Source organism: Ptiloglossa arizonensis, chromosome 3, assembly GCF_051014685.1.
Source record: "Ptiloglossa arizonensis isolate GNS036 chromosome 3, iyPtiAriz1_principal, whole genome shotgun sequence".
In the NCBI taxonomy this organism is placed as follows: domain Eukaryota; kingdom Metazoa; phylum Arthropoda; class Insecta; order Hymenoptera; family Colletidae; genus Ptiloglossa; species Ptiloglossa arizonensis.
Window position 1 is genome coordinate 21,157,432 of NC_135050.1, and position 21,924 is coordinate 21,179,355.

The window sequence follows — 21,924 nt, forward strand, 5'->3', positions numbered from 1 at the left end:
TTCGAAGGTCGATAAAAAGTTCAAGTGAAATTTCTCGAGACAGTTCATTCAGAAATTATTACAAATAACGTTAAGATAAAAACTTCATTGCCTGTGACGCTTCTTTTACCTATAAATAATCACGTAAAACGGTTAACGTTTCAACCGTCGAGGAACTGAAAATTCTGCCGTTTTTACATTTGTAAAAACGATGCGAGTGTTTTATACATCCAAACGACCATGATTTGAACCTCGAACCATTGTACTCGAAACCTCAATATTAATATATATACTTTCTAAGAGAAGAGTTTTGATTATCCGATGTAACAATACTGTCTGCATTAAACTACAACAAGGGCACAAGTGTGTGTACGATTTAGTGGAAAAAAGCGAGGCTTGAGATTTACTTCTATTCGGTCAAACTTATAGCAGCATAAAGAGAAAGAGAAGGAAAAAAGTTGCAGGTGTAGAAAATTCACGAAGTATGCTAGGATAATTTGTTTCAAATGAGACCAACTTTAACCAGTTATCGTTAACGACCCATTCGATTCAATGTTGGTTACTCGTAAGTCTGCGCCAGCGTTATTTATTCAAGTCCTATTAGCTCCGAACTTATGTTCGTGAACTTAGAACCTTGTTGATCGGCTAAAAAATTAGAGAACATTTTTCGCGAGAGATTTCTATCGACCTTCTCTGCAAAAGAAACGATTCCGCAAAAATTTCGGTACAAACGATACCCTCGATCAATTCTGTTTCAAAACGCCATTACATTTTCAATTCCTACGCGTATGTACAGGGTGTATCGCAACACATGGGACCCACTTTAGCGGTGGTTCGTGGACATAAAAACCGTATGTTCTAGCCATAAGTTACAGACATTTTTATACCCCGTATTCCCCTCCGGGTAATGCGCAGCTGCTCACCTTTGTAGAAAGTGTTCGAAATGGCCACCTTAGGCACGAGTGCCTAAGCCTGCAGCCATCGTGTTACAGAGTTTCTCAATCTTTCGAACAATCCAGGTGTTCGTCGGATTCGTTGGCAGCCTCCTAATGTCGAACTATTATTCAACGCTGGAAACGAGCGTTGCGTAAACAAACGCATCCATAAATAAAACTCTAGCGGATTTACTATCAATCTGGCTACTCTGTTAAAAAGTGACCTAATTAGTAATAATCGTTAATAGTTTATCCGTGTGCCCAAAAAATTGACGTGAGTTCGATCCGTTTCATCTCCCGTTTACCTAAGAAATTGACATAAAATCGACCTGTTCGTTCTCTGTTTATTCAAGAAAATTTACACAAGATCGATCCGTTCGTCTCCTATCGAGAAGAGCAAGGAGTTACAATTAACAATTTAGTAAAGTCAGCGATACCGGCTCGGTCGATCACCGAAGTACAAAGAAGCTACAACATGCGAACGAATATTTTTCGTACTTCTCGCACGCGGAAGGTAACAGATTCCACGTGTTACGGTACACCCTGTACGTGTACAATACGTTGTATTTACAATTCGATCATCGCCAAACACCGAACGATGCTCCACACTTTCGAATACTTCTACCTTCGATAAGATGGCTTCCATGGATGATCATTTGGCATTTGTATTCATGGAATCAATTCGGGTCCAACGGGACAAAATTATCCCCAACCCGATTTCGACGAGTCTCTGAACTCCAGAAGGAATTATCTTCTCCGATCCGAACAATACACGCGATACACCGGTAGCCACAGGCCCCCCACCACAAACCCCATCCCCCCACCCAATCTGTCGTTGAATTCTCCGTTAAACGACGCGTCCGACCTCTTAAGACGAAGACACCTATTGGATTAACCCTAACAACTATTACTCCATTATTATATTCTTGAACCGCGACTTATCGTGCCGATTTAAATGTTGCACAGAGGAATACAGACACGGACACAGACACGCGTTTAAATATGTTCTTTCACGGATGCACAGCGATTAAGATATACAAAGTTCGAATTGTACAGGATGTCCTATAGCCTCTTGAATGCTTAAAACTCTGTCCGACGATAATGTACGCGTATTAGCCTCCAAGTGTCGATTCCCTTTTTCTTTTCTTTTTTCTGTTCACGCGCTTCGTACTCTTCACGCGAGCCTCACCTCGGAATATATCGTGCACAGGTTCGTGTACACTTGTCGCGGAAAAAACAATTCTCCGTCACCCTTCGCGAACGCGTTGAGAAATCGTCGCTAATTGGCTCGCGCGACTCCGCCAATTGGCTCCTGCGACCGACCGCTCTCCACCAATCAAAGACGCGATTATTGTTGGGTGACGGAAAGATCGGTCGTCGAAGGAATCGCACGTCGTGTTGGGTGTCAGACATTCGTACAGCAAGCAACTGCGAAGAAATTACTCGACGGTGCCCATATTCTTGTTAATTCGAATCCGATCTTTCTCCCTGCAATACGCTCTTGCAATTGGCAACGAATGATCGGTGATATATACGCCTTAATTCTGTGTTTGGACTATTTTCGTCGAAATTTGTCGTCTACATTTTCTTTCTCAGCCACGAAGCGGTGGGAGTAGCCACGTGGTACAAAGAATCGGCCAATGAGAGCCACAAGCGGATAAAATCTTTTGCCTCTACTATAGTGATGGCACCGAGCACATCGTAAATGGTACCTGAACTCGATGCAACGCGTATTAAAATCCCGTACGAGTATTTCGAAAAGCTTCTGAGTAACATCGACCGGTAACAAAATGATCAAATTAATGAAACCGCGATTTCGAAATACCGTATTCTTTAACAAATTACATTCAATCTATATTCTTCTCGCAATTCGATAAAATCGCTAAATATAATGAAAGTGACGAAAAATCTATACTGGAACTCGATAGGAATGCCTCGAAAGCAAGTATAGTGGAGAGCAGCCTTGCGAGCATCCGAGGGTCAAATGCCTCCTCAACTCTCTACAATTTACTTGGCACGCGTTGGCTCTCAGTCAGCAGTTGACAGCATCTCTCAACCCACCGTTTGGTACCGCGACAGCGGTCTCGTACAGGGTGGGGCAAATTTTTTTTCAAATCGACAATTTATCGACCGTTTCGCGAATAACGATCACATGGAAGCGTTCGAGTAACACGCGCCGTGTAAAGTGATGTCTTCTGTCGTAGAAGATCGCGAGAAAAATCTATTGAGAACCGCTTCACGTGGCAGCGAAAAGACGGTTGAGAGAAGAAGATTTAGCTGAAAGTGTAGGAATACACGGCTGCTTTGCAGATACGTGTAACGCTGATCTCCACTATAGTGGTATGTATTTGTGGACATAATCGAAAGCTGTCGAGACTCGCGTACCTTTCGGCACGTTTGACGTTGTCGAACGGTATCGTAGATTAGAGTAGCCGTACTATAGGCGACAGACTGTCCGCTTTACATCGTGTTAAGAATGGACAACGTTTTGTTTTCTAACCCAGGGTCTCTCCGAGTATGGACGAGGTAAGCACCAATCTCTCCGTGAGTATACATTGAACAACACGATACCATCACTATACGTAGACGGCTTAATTGGGCTGCGCATGAATTTCTGCGCCACGGCAATCTCGGAAACCCGCTTACACGGCTGCATCTAGACTCGATAGTTTTGATTATCATAGTTGAGGCGTGTTATCACGAGGTAAGACTCTGTATAGTTCGAGTTCGCAACGAGGAATCGATATTGTCACTTCGGTGACGCTCGATGCACCGTACACTCCTACGGTGCACCGAATATCGTTCAAAATGATCGAGTGAAACGTTAACAAAACTGGAAACTACGGTAATCTGTTAAATATCCAACGTAAACTGTACGTAAAAAATCTACAAGAACGCGATACAATAGAAATTCTTATCGTAGAGGGTGATTTTAGGAAATTGAACACCGGCTGTACGGGTCTTGTCCAAACGAGCATAAAAAATGAAGAATTCCCTTCTCGATGATTTTCTTATCGCGGAGATATGATTTCCTTTCTTTTGTCCGCGGAATATCGAAAAGTATCGATTCAGGGCGATTATTCTATTTTCGCTCGGGGAACAACTCGTTCTAATTCCTAAAATTACTCTGTGTATAGCACGCGTTCGAATGTACGTATTCCGTTATTTCTCGGATTGTTAAAGATAGAAGAGTATTGCGTACGCGAAAATTGTCCGCTTTGAAAGCAGAGACGTGATACACGTGGAACTGAGTTTTCTTTCGAACGATCGATCACGGAGATTTTTTTGAATTATTTTCGTCGTTCGAACGGATTTGTATAATTTTATCGCGACTACTTTATTGCGCGACGTGTAGGGCATTCCTAGAACAATGAATAATTGAAATGGTTCGATGTAACGAAAGGTGATTGTTTATTCCAAACGCGACAGGTTTGCGCAAACAACTTCCTCTATCTCTACAGTCCAAGAGACAATCGAGCGTCTGCGTTTAAACAAACGTATTCGATGAACAAAGAAATAAATAGAATGTTATAGAAAGAATATACAAACGATATTATTCCTGTACGATTATCGGTAGAATTATCACAAACGTTATAAAAATATTCGAAAAAGATAGAATGTCAATGAAGAGTCGAACGTTTAAGATTCCCGGCGCAAATAGTTGCCCGCGATCGTACACAAAATATTCCATCTCTCGGACTCTATCGTCGCCTCGAAAAGGAAAGATCGTGCTCCGTTGGAAAAATGATACTCGGGTTATCATCAGAGGCCCACGTTTTCCCATCCGGAGCCGTGTCGTTTCCATTCTATTCGAATCTATAGTCTGAACTCCGCTAGAAGCTATGTACACGTTCTCTTTCTCGATTCAATCGAAAAGACGTCCTCGAACGTACACCCGAAGAACGTACCGAGACTCCACCGTTTTCGTCCAACAGGCAATCGAAAACTGCTTCGAGCGTGCTTCGTCTTTCTTCGTGTGAACCTTACACACCCTTTCAAAGTGTTACAAAAATAGTCTCGTATATGCCTATCGCCACTAACCGTTCCGTCGAATATTTTATTCTTCGAACGTATCGCGCTCGTGCGCTGTAAAACAGTCGGCGAGGTTGTCCACTGAACGAAACAAAAGAAAAAAAAAAATAGGAGAAGAACAAAAAAAAAAACCAAACAAATATAAATGACAATAGCGAGTCCTTCGTTGCTGTTGCGACGATGAAGGTTGCGACGACGAAGGTTGCTCGGATTTCGACTATATCCTACATTCTCGATACATTTCTCCCCCGATTAGAGTAGTCGGACCACGAGAGGATCCAGCGATACGGTTTTGTGCTAGTCGCGCGAACAATGAACGCGATAATTGTGAATCCGACCGAGTTTGCGTATAATAATACTGATTATCCATTTTCACACGGAAATCGTTCGCAGTGATCTGCGATTGAACTTTCAAGTGTTCCACTCGCACCGAAACGCACACTGATCGGTTAAAATATAGACGAATCCTTTTGCTTTGTGCAATTCTCGGGATCTTCGACTGGTCTTCGCTTGGAATCGAGGTGACTACGAATCGACAATCGTCCTTGGATTCTTCCCAAGGATTCGAACGAAGATTTACAATGCGATCGAAGAACTTAATATAACAATTTATCGCATACCCGCAGCGGAGAGACACACCGAACAGAGTTTAAACAAGTTTTAAACAATACTTTCCTCGATCGCGAGTCGTCGAGAAACGACGATCGAGGAGACTCCTCTTTGTCAAAGTTTAGAAGCGTCTTTTCGGCAAGAACTTACCCTCGTCCGGTTGAAACGGTGGCTTCGTGATCGTTACGATGGCAAAAGGGTTTGTTCGCGTACCCGTGGAAATCATCGGAGATCGCGTGCGTCCGCGTTCGCTGTTTTTCAATTCACATTGTGTGCTGAGACAACAGAATTCGGGGTGTCGTTTGGTTGCTCGGTGGTTCGGGTCAAGTGGTGCACCAGGCCAGGATCACCTTTTTGAAGGGTACGAAAATCGCGCGGTCGGGTTCACTGGAACAAAAAACGATCGTGAACACGTATTAAATTTCGTCGATTTTTTTATCTTTCTTCGAATTAATCACCTTCGTTGCGTATAAAACCGATTAAACCGTTTCACGTCCTCGCGGTGAAAGGGTTGATCGAACACACCTAGAATATTGCGTGGACGGTCGAAGATACCAAAAAACTTGTTCCTACAAAAGTTACGACGTTGTGCGTAGCGCAAATAGTCCTTTTCCGAATGGTGGTGATCTAGAGAATGAATTTGATGTCGAGGTCAAATGAATTTTCTTAAGTGGGACGCTTACTTTTTTATTCACAGTGCAGTAACACAGTTTGCCGAGAACTCAACGTTAACGTTGTTGTGTTTTAAAGTCGACACTTTTTACACTATCGATAACTTTACAGTGTAAGTATTTACTCGGAAGTACAGAATTATCGACAGTGTAATTTCCTAACTCGTTCGACTAATTATTTTCTTTTCTACTCGATCGTTCCTCACATCCTCCAACCGCTGGAAAATCCATAAAAATCTAAACAACTTTTACAAGTGTTTCTTTCGAGAAATTTTGTGTAATTTTGAATTCATTTCGAATAATTTTCACGTATAGCATGTTGCAGTGATATGGAATTTTTTACAAGAAATGATAATATCGCGAGAAAATCGACAATTCTAAATTAACATTTCGGTTTCAAATACGCCGAATAATCGAACGAAAATGAAACGACGTACTAAATGGTACAAGTGTAGTAAAATCACGACTATTGGATAGTATGCTAGTTGCGGTAAAATACGTGAGAAACTCCATGGAAGCAAGTACGGAAGAAATCGTGTTCTGTTGCAAAGCTTACTGCAGTTACGAGTTAAGAGCGAAAAAAATTGATGACCGGTTAGAGATCAATGTTGCACGGTACTCGTGCTATGGCTTGCCTTTCACAGAAGAATCGAACGAAAGCGACGTAACACGTGCATTGTAGCCAACATGGATTCGTTGCATCATGCTGTAACTCATTTGCGCTTTCCTTATACAACGAATTTTTAAAAGCGTGCACCTGGAGTTTTGCCACTCCATTACAAGAGATGATCGTTTGAAAAATTCCGAGAAACAAGGACGAGTCACGCGAGTGCAACTGCATAAAGAAATCAAAGGTTCAACATCGATTTAATTTCACGAACCTTTCTTCTTTCGCAGACTCCCGAATAGAAATTCTGCAATTGGAAATGAAAAATATCGAAGTAAGAAATTTTCACAATAGAATACGGATAGATTGCAAAATTGCTGAATTCGTGACAGTGTAAGGTATCGAAAGTTTCCGAATGGTGAACGAATGCGCGAATTGAAATGCGAGAACCAGGAATAAATTGAATTTAATTCCGATCTGCGTTTAAGAGAAAATCAGCAAGTTTGAAGACACTTCCTCTGGCTTGAAATACACATTATCAACAATTGAAAGCTTTGTAGTGCCGGTATCAGTGTTGATACCGCGTTTGGAGTTTCACGCCGAGTGTGTTTCCACAGCTAGAATTACACACGAAGTCTCAAACTAACGCATAGGTGCCTGCTCGAGATCAAAATCTGAGGAGGTGCACTTTCAGGGACGACGATTCGTCACGCGAGCATTGCGAGCCAAACTTGGAGTGATTTTCCAAGGCTCTGGCAGAACGAGGTTTCTCACGATAATGTATGCGACAGTCTTTGCTATCGACCATGCACAGAAGTCGGGAACGTTTCATCTGAACTACCACTACTGACGGAATCAAATTCAGTATCTATTCGTGCGTATCAATGAATAGAGTGTCTGCGAACCACTTCGTTGGAACAATAGAACACTTGGTATCGAAACCTTGAATGATTGCCCGTCTAAAATATTCGCATAGTACCTTTCGTGTACTTGTTTCGATAGGAGAGAAAATTTAACGTTGCAAAAGGAAATATACGGAAAATGTGTTCCATCGAAAGAAGAATTATAAACATTTTATAGATGTATAGATGCACGATGTATAGATTATAGAAAATAAAATTAATTTTTTAAACACGAGATCCTCCAATTATTTAAGCAGTGTATGCACAATCGGATAATATATTTTAAATAAATAGACCATTGCGACCAAACGAGTAAATTGCGTGGTGAACATTTTATAATGTTATGCTTGTAGCATTGTGGAGAAATATAATTAAGAAAATAGCTCTCAAGGGACTGATTACTACCTAATCTTTTATACGAAATTGCATGCACTTTTATCGTGATTAAATACATTTAAACTAATCTCAAATCGAAATTACAGTAAATTTAGGTTACCGTTTAAATTCGATTTAACAGTCGTTTAACACTGTTAATAGTAAAACGACTGCGAGTGTACTTTTCGTCTTCGTATAGTAATAGGCTTTCTAGAAACGTAGCCATGAAATGAAAATATCGATTACATCTATATATAGAGTTTTACATTTAGTGGTAAATTGTTGTTATAAAACCGTTACGAAGCTGTAAATTTTATTATTATTATTATTACAGAAGGTAGTGCATTATTTCTCATTTCAATTTTATTTTTACATATTTACCGTAAATATTCAAAACGGATGAATTCAACATCTACTTTGGAAAAATTTCCTCAATTTGTTTCGAACTTTTATCGCAGTAAATATCATGTACGCGAATTCTATTATCCGCATTTACCAAGTTAAAATATACAAGTTATTACCGTGCACTTGATTATTATCTTTTTCCGATTTGAATTTTTCGAATAATTTTATCCTTCACAATTACCGTTTCAAATAATATAAAAATTATTATTGTGTTACAATTACTCTAAATAGGTTACCGTTCTACAATTTCACGATTAATTCGTTTCAATTTATTCGACCTTACGTTGCACTCCGTATAAAAAAAATTACCCGTAGAATGCATAAAAATAGCACGGTCATTTCGCTAGGTGTTGTTAGTTTAAATATACAGCACTCATTGTCTATATCAAAGTTGCATACGCCTTTGTGTATAGGCGGGCAACGTGCAGGTCGAATCTCAACGACCTACAACCACGGCACGATGTAGTCCTCATTACTTATTCATTGTGCTGTCGAATGGTAAAACGCCTCGGATAAAGGTGCCATTGCATCTAAACATCGCGTCACATGCACGGTTGAAGCAGGTTTTAATTTTACGAGCGAAAAATCACACCGTATTAAGGGACGAAGGAGAGACTACTACAACGAATTAGTCAGACCACAACAATACATCGATTTAACAATTATGCTTCTGATAATTTTGTCACACTTTGAAACAATTAGTAGTTAAAGAGTTCATGTTTAGTAACGAGAACAGGAACACGTATATAATCACATTTGGCGAAACTTTTGTACTCGCACCGTAGTTAAATAAATGAATATGCAACGACAAATGGTCTAAAGTAAACGCGTTCACCTGATTGTTCCCTCACGACGTTTCCTACTGCTGAATTCATAAATATGCAATCATAGTCACGTTTTCACTTTGCACTTCCGTGGTCGACCTTTACAGTTACAAATAGCAAGTTTATTTCGACGTAAACAGATGGTTACACCGTATATATAATTCAACTTTATATAATCTGCTAAGGTTTCAACGATTCTCAGAAATCTCGAACTCGTTTTATAAGTTACGGATAATTATGCGATCGAATTTTAAAATACAATAATCTTCGATCTTCTAGACGGTAACCACCCTCTGATATTATTTAAATCGTAAAGTGACTTTTGTTACTTCGTAAAATTCATTCTGTCTCGAAATGGTTTTCTTTCGGGTAGCGAATAAATCAGCGAGGGTTATCAGCAGCGTAAAACAATAGTTGTTAAAAGTAATACAGAGTTATCGAGCGGAGTTCACAGCAAACTTTACATTCTTCCACGAAAGTAGCCCCAACATTCGCGCCTGTACGCTGCACGTGCATACGTGTGCATATGCAGGTGCATGCGCAACTTTGAGACGAGAGTTTATCGCGAGCGGAATTGCTTTTGTCACGAACCTCGTACCGCTGCCTATTACCTCGAAAACACGATGCAATTACGAAATTAAATACGTCGGGCCGATTCGGAAAAGGCTGCTTCCTTCTGCTGATGGCGCCAATTTAATTGAGAACTCTCCGGAGAAGTCATGATCCCGCTTTGTCTCGCGGAAGGAACATTGCCAAGATACCAAACCTCGGCTCGTAAACAGCGGTAAACTAGTGCATCGCGGAATCACGTGTGGCGAAGAGAACTGCGAACATTTTAGCTGCACGACAAGCATTATCTTCATAACGTATCGTTGAAATACGAAATTAAGAATTATCGTCGAACCAGAAACGTCTTATATCACGGAAATACGAGACGCGGAAAGAAAAGTATTGGACGAAGCTCAAGAGGTTTCAACGTACCACTTTTTCATGTTACTATCGTGTGCGTGCAGCCAGAGGAAAAGTACGGTTGATATTTTTTTTTTTTATTGCACATACTTATGAACGGAATTATTAAATCGTTCTGTAACGAACACTTGATCTTTCGATAAAAAAAAATCTTTATTTATATCGAGTAGTCTTTCTTAGAGAAAATAATGCGAACGATCAATTTTGATCCAGTTTCTTCAGTTCCGAGTCGATTAATTTTTTCTATTCCCTATCCAACCCTTGAACGTGTCACGATGGAGTAGGTGTTACGTAAAAAATTTAAAGTTAAAATATTTTTCAAATTAACAGCACGCTTCGTGTCCCCGGTAACCGTTTGCTTTCATAATTCGCCGTTTACGTCATACTTTTTAGAAATCTTTTCGCCAGCTTTACGTTCACTGCAGTAATAATGCAGACTCGCAACAGTGCCATTGTGTTAATGAGAACTGCTAACTGCGAAAACGCGACCGACGCGCGTTCGATAAAAGGCCTCATTATGGTTCCAGTGAAGCAACGAAGCTGCTTCACGGAAGTCCGCGACCTGACACACAAAGAAGTCATATTTATAACGGTAGGATTTAGTCGTGCAGACACACGGTGAACACTGCCCGATGAAACACTGACACGATCTTTTTCGAACAATCGCCAATACGTTTGTACGTGCGAACGATCTTTCGTGCATCGATTGGCAGAGCATAATCCTTAAAAAACGATCGAGACGGACAATATGAAAAAAAATGAAGCTTACCAATCAAAGAATCTTCTACCGTGGAACGTGCCATCGGAGGAACCATTCAGATAAGGTAGCTCCACGCCAACGTGGGCTTCCTCGCGACCTGGTACAGGTCCCACGTATCTAACACGTCCTTGAAGAACTCTTCCTTCCGGTGATATAACCTTCACAAGATGATCCAATTTGAGATCTCTCGGTATCTATGAAAACAAGTGACCCCGTATCGTGAACAAAATTATCTTCGTCCAATTGATCGACGATCCAATCGCGCAAACGTATTCAAATCAATTTTTTTTATAATTTACTAGGTGTGATAGTAACGTCTTTGTTGTTTTCACGCGTCTCTGTAATTTGTTGATCTTTACAATACCGTCGGTCAATTTATCGGACGCGATAGACATTGCAGCGAAATGGCTGGAATTTTTCCAACCACTTGCTAAAATATAATCGGTGGAACGTTCCTCTCGAGTGTTTCCAATTTCGTTAAAACCATCTTGATACTTCTGACACGCGACGATCAATGTGTACCGTCACCGACAGTGTTAAATCCGTTCTCCGCAAAAAATCGCGAAGCTCACTGTTAAAATGTTCAGCTTCGATATTCCATGATTCTAGTTGCCAAGTCATTTCGTAAGTAGTTCCCGGTTTGGTTCGAATGAATCTTGTTCCAGAAAAATGTGTACAAGAACATGGAAATGTTAATCGTCTAACGGATTCGTCTTTCTTGCACGATTTTTTCTACCTCTACATTAATTTAGGAGGACATTTACTTAAAATTTACCTTCACGAACACTTTTCGGATTCTTGCGCTACACACGAGTGACCCCTTCGTCGCTCTACAATTTGTTTTTTGACTTATCTTTAATCATCTCGTGGTAAGAATTAGTTTCGATCGTTACTAAGGGATCTTCCCCTAACTGTGCGACACGTTCGTTCATCCTAAATAACGATATAGCTTATTGATAGGTTTCTTTGTAACAATTACGTGTACAAAGTTACGAAAGAAAATTCGATTGTCCAAAGCAGCGTGTCTGCTTCGTAACAAACCGTAAGACAAGAGCTCGGGACCGTAAACGGGTCATGGTGCGTTTAAATTTTGTTCTCGGTTATATCGTAGACGTATCGTTGATTAAGAGTTAACGAAGAAGGACAGTAATCACTGACGAAATTTACCTTTGGTAGGTACGGTCTGGCATCCTGAGGTGGATGCCAGTCACGAATGAGATCAGGCTCGGAATAACGACGCGCACGTCTCCGTCTAGCCGTTTGCTTGTTCCAGTAATCCGAACTGACACCGGTACTGGAGACTGTCAGCATCGAATCGATGCTACGTCGCAAATAATCCTCCGCCTCGTCGATCAACGACTCGGTCGAATCGCCACTGTTGTCACCGCCGACCAAATCCGAACGCAAGTTCGGTAAACTGCCTCGCGTCATTGGGCATTCTGCAAGCAAACACATCCCCCGTCCAGAACTGAGGGACAACCCCCAGCCCAGCCCGCAGCTTCCATTCGAAATCGTTCGAAGCAATTACAACGATATAATCAAATTGAACGAGCGAAGGAAGTACGTCCTTCGCACGGACCGAAAGAATCCGAAGTAATAACGCTCCCACGAACGAGGTTTATTTGCTGCCCGTTGAGAATAGATCGTAAAAATGCAATACCGTCCTCCCTTTAATAAGAATCACTACGGTGAGGATGCTATTCGTGGAGAATCCATTTCAACGGAGTCAAGAATAATACCGAACGAATAAATAGGTCCGAGAAACGTTTACAACGAACGTAACACCGCGATGGTAATATTGCTCGACTCTGAACGATAATACCCGAAATTGAAGCAACATTGGCAGATCCCTAACTAAACTCGTACGGTTCGGACTCGGAACATTTACGCGGCGATTCGAACGAATTAAAATAAAACGCTGGAATAATATTAAAGCTTATTTACGTAATGCAGATTAGTTTAGATCGAGTTACTCGTTCGTATCCTATAACGTAACGCAGAAATATGAATCTGGGATACCAACTCCATTCAACGCAAAGATTTAATACTCGCCAGAAGGTTTTAGCGTGACCGGGTCTGAAATTCAATTAGTCGCGACCAATACGCTTCTGTAAATCACCGAACAATACACGCACGGTAGTTGTCGATCGTTGTTATTTAAAGCGAGCACGGTCGTATGTTGTTCGTATTAATCAGGATCAGTTTCCGCGAACGAATCTGGACCAATTTCACGAACTGATCTCGAAATTATTCGAAAATATGCACGATCGTGCGAGGATCGGAAACTAATCCAGAAATACTTTCGTAACTATAATTTTATTTTTTCACTCGATCGTCCCCGTGGAGGAATTTTCCCCAAGTGATCGTGATTTGTCTACGCGTACCGAAAAGATCTCATTGAAAATCTATTTAATCGTTGTTACGTAAATCGCACCGATATGTCGAGAATAAGATTTATTTTCGTTAATTGGAACCTTACGGTTAACGGTGACCCCGTGTACAGACCTATAGGTCGTCAGTTGCTCGTTCCAATGATCTCCCACGTGATCAAACATCCTACAGGACACGAAACTGGAGAGTAGCGTACCTTGAAAAGTGACCTTCGATCGTGTCCTCTTCGGTAGGTTTTTGGAAGTCTTCGAGGAGGTCGTTGGAGGATGCACGTGCGTAGGTGAGGAGGGCATGGAGGACCAGGTTGGTCTCGGTGTGGACGTGGCCGCTGGTACCCTCCACGTGTCGAAGGAAGCCGCGGTCGCTCTCCAGGAGTGTCTCCGCGACGGGCCACTGACGACCTCCAATCCGGGCGATGGGATCGAGGTCAAAGAGCCACGGTACCGCGACGAGTAGAGATCGGTGGAAAGACGACAGTCGCAGGGACTCGGTAGTCCTGTACCTGGATTGCAACGTGGCCAAAATCCTGCCGGTGAGCCCAGTGATTCGCGTCGGTGCACGTCCGGTGTACGGAGGCCGCAGCCACGCGAACTGAAACAAGTCTGGAACCGGAAACGGTAACGGAAGAAATTAAATTCCAGTTTCAGAAACGTTCCGCGATCGAATCGACGAGTCGAACAATTTTTCATTACACGAAGATATCTTTCGTACGGGTTAAATTATGGATATAAGATACTTCTTTAGCGATGTCCCCGATCCCAAGTTATGCATTTACGGATCGTTTCGAGATTGATCGAAAATTGTTCGCTTCGAACTAGTATCGTTCTTCGACCCGTAGATTCGATTCGAACGTCTTACGACAGGGGAGAAAGTATACAATTGATCGCAGTAGCCTCCGTTTGTACGAAATTAATTTTCCCCGACCGAAGGAATCGTCCTCTCTCAGCTCCGAGAGAATTATATTTACATATCTCGTAATAAAGTTGTTATTGTAATTCTATCTTGTATGGATCGGTTAGGTTTTCCTGGTTAAAATAAACGTGATCCTGTTCGGATTACTTTTAATTGTACGCAGTTGGAAGTTTCTTAGTAAACGATTCGAGGTACGCGCGGGTAATCGAAGACAAACCGAGCCGAGTTACGATCGGACACATTTTCGTCGAGGAAACCTTGATGATCCCGTTGGTGATACTCTCGCGACGATACGCTGTATCTAAATTTTTATTTGCATTGGCGGACGAGTCATCCCGCGCGGATGCCTTGTCGCTCTCGATTACGAGCCTCCTGACGCTGGTAATCCGACACTCGCTCGCTATCGCGCTATCTCGCTCACTCTCGGTGAATCGCGTCGCACTCCTCGTGGTGCGACAGGTGCGAGGCTGGGTCCCAACCGGAGATGAAAAAATCTCGAATCGTGAAATGGAAGCGTTATCCTCCCCGGTTGTGTGAAATCCAACGTACTCGATCGCGTTTCTTCGTAAATTTTCTTTACGGGCATTTTTAGATAGAAAAGATGCCAGAATTGAAATCGAACGTTTCGCTTGATTCTATCCGCGCTGCGACTTAATATCTACCAAACTTCTGGAACGTTGAATAATCAGATAGGTAAATTACAGTCGTTGTTTCATTTTATTTTTTATTTTCCTACTTGTCCCAAAGCAATACGAATTTATTATCGATCGTCGAACGCACCGACAGTTCTACGTATAATTACACGACAAACTGGCTCGGTACGAGCGGGTTACGAATTATGTGCAACGGACTTAACGCATTAGCCGAGAAACGCTATGGTGGCATTGTGCATAAGCAATGGTGATTCATTGCGCGCGTATAGCTATCTCCAGTAATATTAGGTTACCGCAATAGTTCCGTCCGGCGAACGCTCGTTGGATATAAAATAATAATCTTATCGCTCTCGAGGAACTCTAGATAGTAATGTGTTCCTGTCGGCCTGTCGAAAATCGTGCGAACACCGAGTGTAATATCGTGAGTAAAATTAACGCGGATATTATAGCACCGCGATCGATGGTACGCGCTTACCGATGCGATCGACAACAACCGATGGTATCGTTGAGAAGTAAAACTAAGACGATAATTAGTTATCCAGGTCGACTCTGGAATTACGACAAACGTCAATGTGAATCGCATTAACTCTATTCGTTCAAAGCATTTCCGTGTACGCGTACACAAACGAAACGATACTTTGTGTTTCAGGAACAACAACCTACTACGCCGCGCTGATCCGTCGTCGAGCTCGTAGACGCATTTTAATTGTCTTTTACGTAATGGTCATGGGATTCGGTTGAAAGGTTTCTCGTCCATTTCAACCAAACCCTCTCGATACATTGTTCGTCTTCGCGCACTAATATAATAATACGTATCGATTTTGAAACGAATCAGTGAACTTCTGGCAAATTAATACATTCGCGATAATTCAAACTCATTGGTTTATTTTTTACCAATGACCGTGACCAATTACCAGTTACCGTGACATTTTTTTTCTTTGTACTATTTATACATATTATGTTTCTGAGTATAGTAACGCGAACATTTTTTATTTGTTACCATTTCCGTTGAAGTAACATTAAGTAAATTTTAAGGAGATGCACGGAGACTATGTTGTATCTTAAAAACCGTACGAACGGTAGTGTCGTTTCATTTAGGTACGTTGAACGTTGAAAGTGAGTTGGAATTCGGTGGAATCGATTTCGGTGTTGTAAGAAATAAAATTCGGAATATTTATCGATCGTTCGAATCGATGATTTTGTCAAAACGTTGGCCAATTACCCTATGTGTATAGAAAGTTTCGTTAAATTTGATCGATTATTAATAATCGCGTAAAAGAAATGAAATTTATATAAATTTATATCGCGTTTAAAAATATGCGATTACGTTTGTATCAGAATGTTGTAACGCGCAAGTGTCGTTCTGTTTGTATCTTAATTGTCTTTTACGTAACGGGTGTCGGAATCGATTGAAAAGTTCCTCGTAAATTTTCCATTACGAAATTGATGCTGGGATCTATCCAGAAAAGAAGAACAACAATCGTTGCGTATACATTGTCCCATTTAACTTTCTTCTTCCTACGTTTCAACGTTTCGCTCTAGCGACTATTCGATCGTAACAAATGTAAGATTGTTGCGCAGCGTTAAAATATATCTTTATTGTCACTTGAATACACAACACGTTACTCGACACCTGTGATGCAATGTAATTTCTATTTTACAATAACTCGTGGTAAAGTTACAAAACAAATCGGAACAAGAACACCCAAAACATAAGCACGCAAGAGTACACAAATAATATATGTATGTGACACCGGTGTTCAAAGATGGAATTGAAAATACATAGTTAAAAGTGAACGATCACTGTGAGGAAGAGAAATTGATGTAACCGCTATCGGAGAATAAAACTACCGATTCTACGATCATTCTCCTGAATTTCCAAGTAACAAACGTTACAAGAAACATCCTAGAAGTGACCGATACTGATTTTAAACGAGAATTCGTAGCTAAGGGCAAAAAGTTGCCACAAATCTGTCCCGTTCCGAACGAATGGTGTCTCTTGACGTCAAAAGATCTCGAACTTCGCACTTTTTCCTCGCGAGTCATCGTCTCGACAATTCGTAATCCTATAGGAACCGGTACCGACAACTTCCGAGTCGTGGAACGCTACCAACCTTTAGGGAGACACGATGGTATTGATTTTCGACTCCTGTAGCCAGCACCAGCGACCCCAGGAACAGAGGGACCCAATAATTGCAACTCCAGGCACGTGAAACCCGACAGTCCCGATATCATAAACGATTTCGGACTCGTGGAACCTAACACCGACAACTTCGTACTCGTGGAACACGATACCGAAAATTCACCGACCTTTATCGACGATTTCAAACTCCTGAAACTCAATATCGACGAAAGTCTCAACGATTTCAGGGAACCCGAGATCCTCGACGATCTCGGAAGGTCCTCGAGTTCTTTGAAGTTTCTGATGATCCAAGGTATCGAATCTCAGAAATCGAACGTCATTTATATAGAATCCCGCGATTTTCATCGACATCGTATCCCATCCATGATCGAAGGATGATCGATGTCGAGTTCCACCAGACCAAAATTGTCCACAACGAATCCATTCTATCGAGAACTTGAGAGCGATAAATGTCGGGTCTCTCTATTTCTGGGTTCGCTGGTGTCGGACTTCGAGAGTCGAAAATCAATATTAACGTGTCCCGGGAATCGAAGCTCGGTATCTGTTTAAAGTTTTTCTATCGCAGTATCCAGTCTTCCAGCTCGGAGGTTATCGTTTTAAGATTACAATAGAGTCTCTAATAATACAAAATATCGATCTATCTAAATAGAAAGTGTAAGGATTCCGTTCGAAAAAAAAGTGCAACTGCACATAAATGCGTTACAGCGAGACGGAGAGTGTGAGTAGTGTCGAGATCGTCTCCACGGTGGTAAAGTGTGAAGCTCGAGACGGTGGAGGACGTTCGAAACATCCTCTAACCTGGGCACCGTTTGCTGTACAATCGGTTGGTATAACTGCTAGAATGATCCTCGCGAAACTCTCGAGACCGATCGACTTGTACTTCGAAACCGTCAAATTTACAGCTACTTTTCCTCGATCGTGTCCACCGTGACACAACTATGACGATTCTGATCCCAACTCGAGCCCTACCTGTGCGTGTGGATCGTGGCAGAGGTGATCGGCGCTTCTGGATAGCTCTGGCACCATGCTGGTGAAACTAATGTCCGAGAGCATCACTCTTCTGGCTTCTCGCGTCTTGTCGGAAAGTCGTAGTCTTCCGGGCACACCGGTCGGCAAGGCGAATTTGCTGGGCAACGTAGTAAACGTGTGAGCCACTTTGTGCGCAAGATAGCTCTCGGAACGCCAATGTGCCGGGAGAGCGGAAATATCCGTTTGAGCACCAGACTCTCGTCTCGCTCCACTAATTCTGTCCATCACTGGTCTCAATGGCGCGGCGCTCTTCCGACGACTACCTGCCAGGGCCTCTCGATGAATGATCGGTCTGAAAAGACGATAGTCATCCTTTTAAAGCGTTCGACGACACATTGGTTCGCGAGATCCTCAAACGAAAGTACCACACGTATACACTTTCACCGATATCGACCATATCCTCGTTTTCCCGAGTTACTCTCTTTGTGAGCTGATTCGTACACGGTGCTCGAGATCTCGACTATTTTTTTTTTTTTTTTCTTTTTTAAATTGTCGTGGCTACAATACGTTCGCGTTCTTTGGACCCCGTTGGTACATTGTACTTTCTCGTATTGTATTTTAAAAACGCGAACACGGTTTCTTTTAGTAATCCAGGATTGGATTTCCGTAGTTCGGAAGAGTAAGAGACGCACGGAATATGATAAATAAATATGATCGGTGCGACACTTTGAGTCACGCTGTCGCATGCGCGTCGAACGATAGGAAATTTGCAATAACGGTATTTCAAATCAAATTACGCGCAACTTTGAACTATTAATAGTTCGCCACGGGCCCTGAAATTAGGTACCGGACCACCAACGATGGCTTTACACACTGATTTAATTTCAAGCTTGTAACCCTGTCGAGCACTCTATCACACGTGATGATTTCTCGTGCACTATTTTGCGTTGCGAAACGTTGCACTTAGTTGCAGTTAGTTGCAGTTAGTTGCATCGAGTGGTAAATAAAATGTCGTTCGCTCCGAAAAAATCGTATTTCAATATCAATTCTGATACTTTGATACAAGTCACTTTCGAAATCGTAATCGTATTTAAAAACAAACGATATTCTGTTATTTTATTATAGTCTGATAATATAACGAAACAAGTGTTTAAAATAAAACAATTTACAATTAAACATAAAAGACACAAAATATATATATATATATATATATAAACAGGGGTCATTTTATTTTTACAGCGATTTTCTTGGCAAACTGACGAATGATTTTAACAACACGATAAAATTCTACGTACGCTCACATTCTTACACTAATGGACAGGAAACACGATTAAAGTGTCGTTTTATTCACGTATGTATCAGTAATTAGGGAGGTGCGCATCTGGCGAGTTGGAGTATAGTAAAAAAAAAGGGCTGTAAATAAGCGAAACTGTTTCATAGCTGTTAAGTACTCAGCAGCTAATTAAAGTACTTTCAGCGAATACATGCATATATTGGCGTGAGAGTCTTCTATCGAGTAGAGAATAAAGAGCTCTACAAAATGTATAATTCTTTAAAATTGTCGAAACGAACTACGCTCTTCCTTCTTTCGGTGAATTCAGTGTATAAATAAAGACTGACGAACCAATCCTAACGAATCCAACTAGCATATCCGGTACGAGACGCGTAAAAAATTGAAAACAGTATCAGGTTTCCATGGAATGCTTGAAAAGGTCGATAAAATTATTTTTACACGTCTTCCGATAAATTAAGATTCTATCCGGTGAAATTTTCATACAAAGAAATACCTACTATTTAGGGCAAACTCTCACGTATCTTTCTTCGAACGTAATTTACTTTACTTTCTTCGATTCGTTGCTCTACAAAATACCTACTCGATTCGATCCGATCGATCGAGCATCGTCCGCAATCGAATAAAAATTTCAATACACACCTATACCCTCTGGAAAGATCTCACAGTCGAGAACGAAACTCGTAACGAGACACAGAGCGAAGCAACTCGGTGACAACTCTATCGTCCAAGATTGAAAAGCTCACCTGTAAGCGGTGGGCGGCGCGGCCAAAGTGTTCCTCCTGACCGGATGTTTAGCAGGGTACTCGGGCTCCTCGACTACACCGCACTTGCTGATGTCGGTCTCGACCAGTACCGAGCACTGGGACCACATTTTGTTCAATCTCGTGCTGGAGCTCTCGTCGAATCTGTCGACGCTCTCCTCGCGATCGATGCTCGAACTCTGCGAGGAAACCGCCTCCTCGACGGAGCTTGTCTTGTCACCGTTGCAAACCAAAGATTCACCCTCCGCCGACTTGGTGTACTTCAGCAACACCGGTTGGCCGGTAGCGGTTGGCTGTTGCCAGGATTCGGTCTCCGTGATCGACACCAGATCCTCCTGGAGGCCCAAATCGCGACACGTATCGTCCGTGGTGAATATCAGCTCGATGTCGTCGAGCTCCTCGGACTCGTTCTCGGATTGATCGTTGGTCTTCGGCTGCTCGGACGATTGATTCTGACGTTGGTGTTGGTGCGTCACTTGCGTGTCCAGATTGTCACTGAACACCGAGTTGTCGCCATCGGATACCGATTTCAAGCTTAGGTCCTCCAGGTCCTTGTCCGGCACATCCAGGCGATCGTTCTGCGCCTCGTTCGCGTCCTCGTCCTCCGCGTCCTTGAACTGCGGGTCCACCGAGGTCAAGGTGACCTCTTCGGGCGTGTTTTTAACCGTGTCGTCCAACACGGAAGGCCGAGCCGCGAGAACCGGCGCGTTCCCCTTCGACGCGACGCGTTTCGACTTCTGTTCCCTGGAGGATGATCTCGCACGACACTTGGATGTTTTCTCGACCGTGTGCGACTGGGAATCGAGGCTCTCGTTGCTGCTGGTGCTGCTGCTGGTGCTGGTGCTGGTGCTGTTGTTGTTGTTGTTGTTGTTGTTGTTGTTGTTGTTGCTGCTGCCACCGCTACGTGCTCTGATCGCCGGCCTGGACGCCTCCGACACGTCGTCCGTGACGACTTTGTCCGTTGACGCGTCCATGAGTGCGCCTGCTTGCCCTGACAGACTGATACGGTTTACGGGGTGAAAATGACAGCGAGAATGCAGCCGTGTGCACGCGCGGTTATTAATAGAGGTGCATCGAGAACATCGTGCGTTCCTTTTAATTAACGCCGCGCTACGAAGGCTTCGGACGTTAAGTCGCGCGCAGCGCTGCTCACCGGCGAATTGCGTTCGCGAGGTCCCTCGACGTCGTCGCGGAATATTTAACGATCAATTCGTTCCTCTGATTTTGTTCAAGTTAGAAAGTTACGGCGTGTCGCGACAACCTTCGCGAAAATGTGATTTGTTCGGACCATCGGTGAAAATTGGAACGCCATTTTGAACTGTTCGAGGAGGGTGTCGAGTGTGTTCGTTCCCGGTGTTTTCGTCGCGTTGGTATTCGAATTCTCGCGACCACGTTGATAAAAATATCCAAAGCGACGATACGTTTTCTTATTGAGATTTAAAAATTACTCGATCACCGATCGATCGAGAGACGGTTGACGCGCAAAATAAATAAATCGGAAGAAATACGCTTCTTGGATTTCGTTTTATGTAACGAATCCCAAAAATAACGCAGAAAATGTGTCCGTAGTCCGTAGTAAATAATAAGAAAAAAAGGTAAACGATGAGAAAATAGTTTTGCAAATATCGATCGAGTGAAAACGAAACCACCGGGTCATTATTTGCAATTTATCCGGCCACTGGCGAACTAACCGCTGGTTAAATTTAATAGCGATATATTTTTATGCGGTCGCG

General features: G+C 42.3%; 1 protein-coding gene across 8 annotated transcripts in view; it reads right to left on the reverse strand.

Moving 5' to 3' along the window:
* The window catches only part of LOC143145077 (uncharacterized), a 36,581-nt gene that overhangs the window by 10,417 nt on the left and 4,240 nt on the right, over nucleotides 1-21,924 (reverse strand). For 4 of the 8 annotated variants that reach the window (XM_076308106.1, XM_076308105.1, XM_076308103.1 and 1 more), the window contains exons 4-9: nucleotides 20,174-21,190; nucleotides 18,137-18,488; nucleotides 13,656-14,061; nucleotides 12,236-12,507; nucleotides 11,078-11,262; nucleotides 5,706-5,942 (exon numbers count right to left, since the gene is read on the reverse strand). In XM_076308106.1, coding sequence (XP_076164221.1) covers nucleotides 5,879-5,942; nucleotides 11,078-11,262; nucleotides 12,236-12,507; nucleotides 13,656-14,061; nucleotides 18,137-18,488; nucleotides 20,174-21,190 — 2,296 coding nt within the window. In that variant the 3' untranslated portion in view covers nucleotides 5,706-5,878. Of the gene's footprint in view, nucleotides 1-1,765; nucleotides 5,028-5,705; nucleotides 5,943-6,013; nucleotides 6,183-11,077; nucleotides 11,263-12,235; nucleotides 12,508-13,655; nucleotides 14,062-18,136; nucleotides 18,489-20,173; nucleotides 21,191-21,924 lie in introns of those variants that run through there. The other 4 variants (XM_076308109.1, XM_076308107.1, XM_076308110.1 and 1 more) reach the window with 4 other exon arrangements.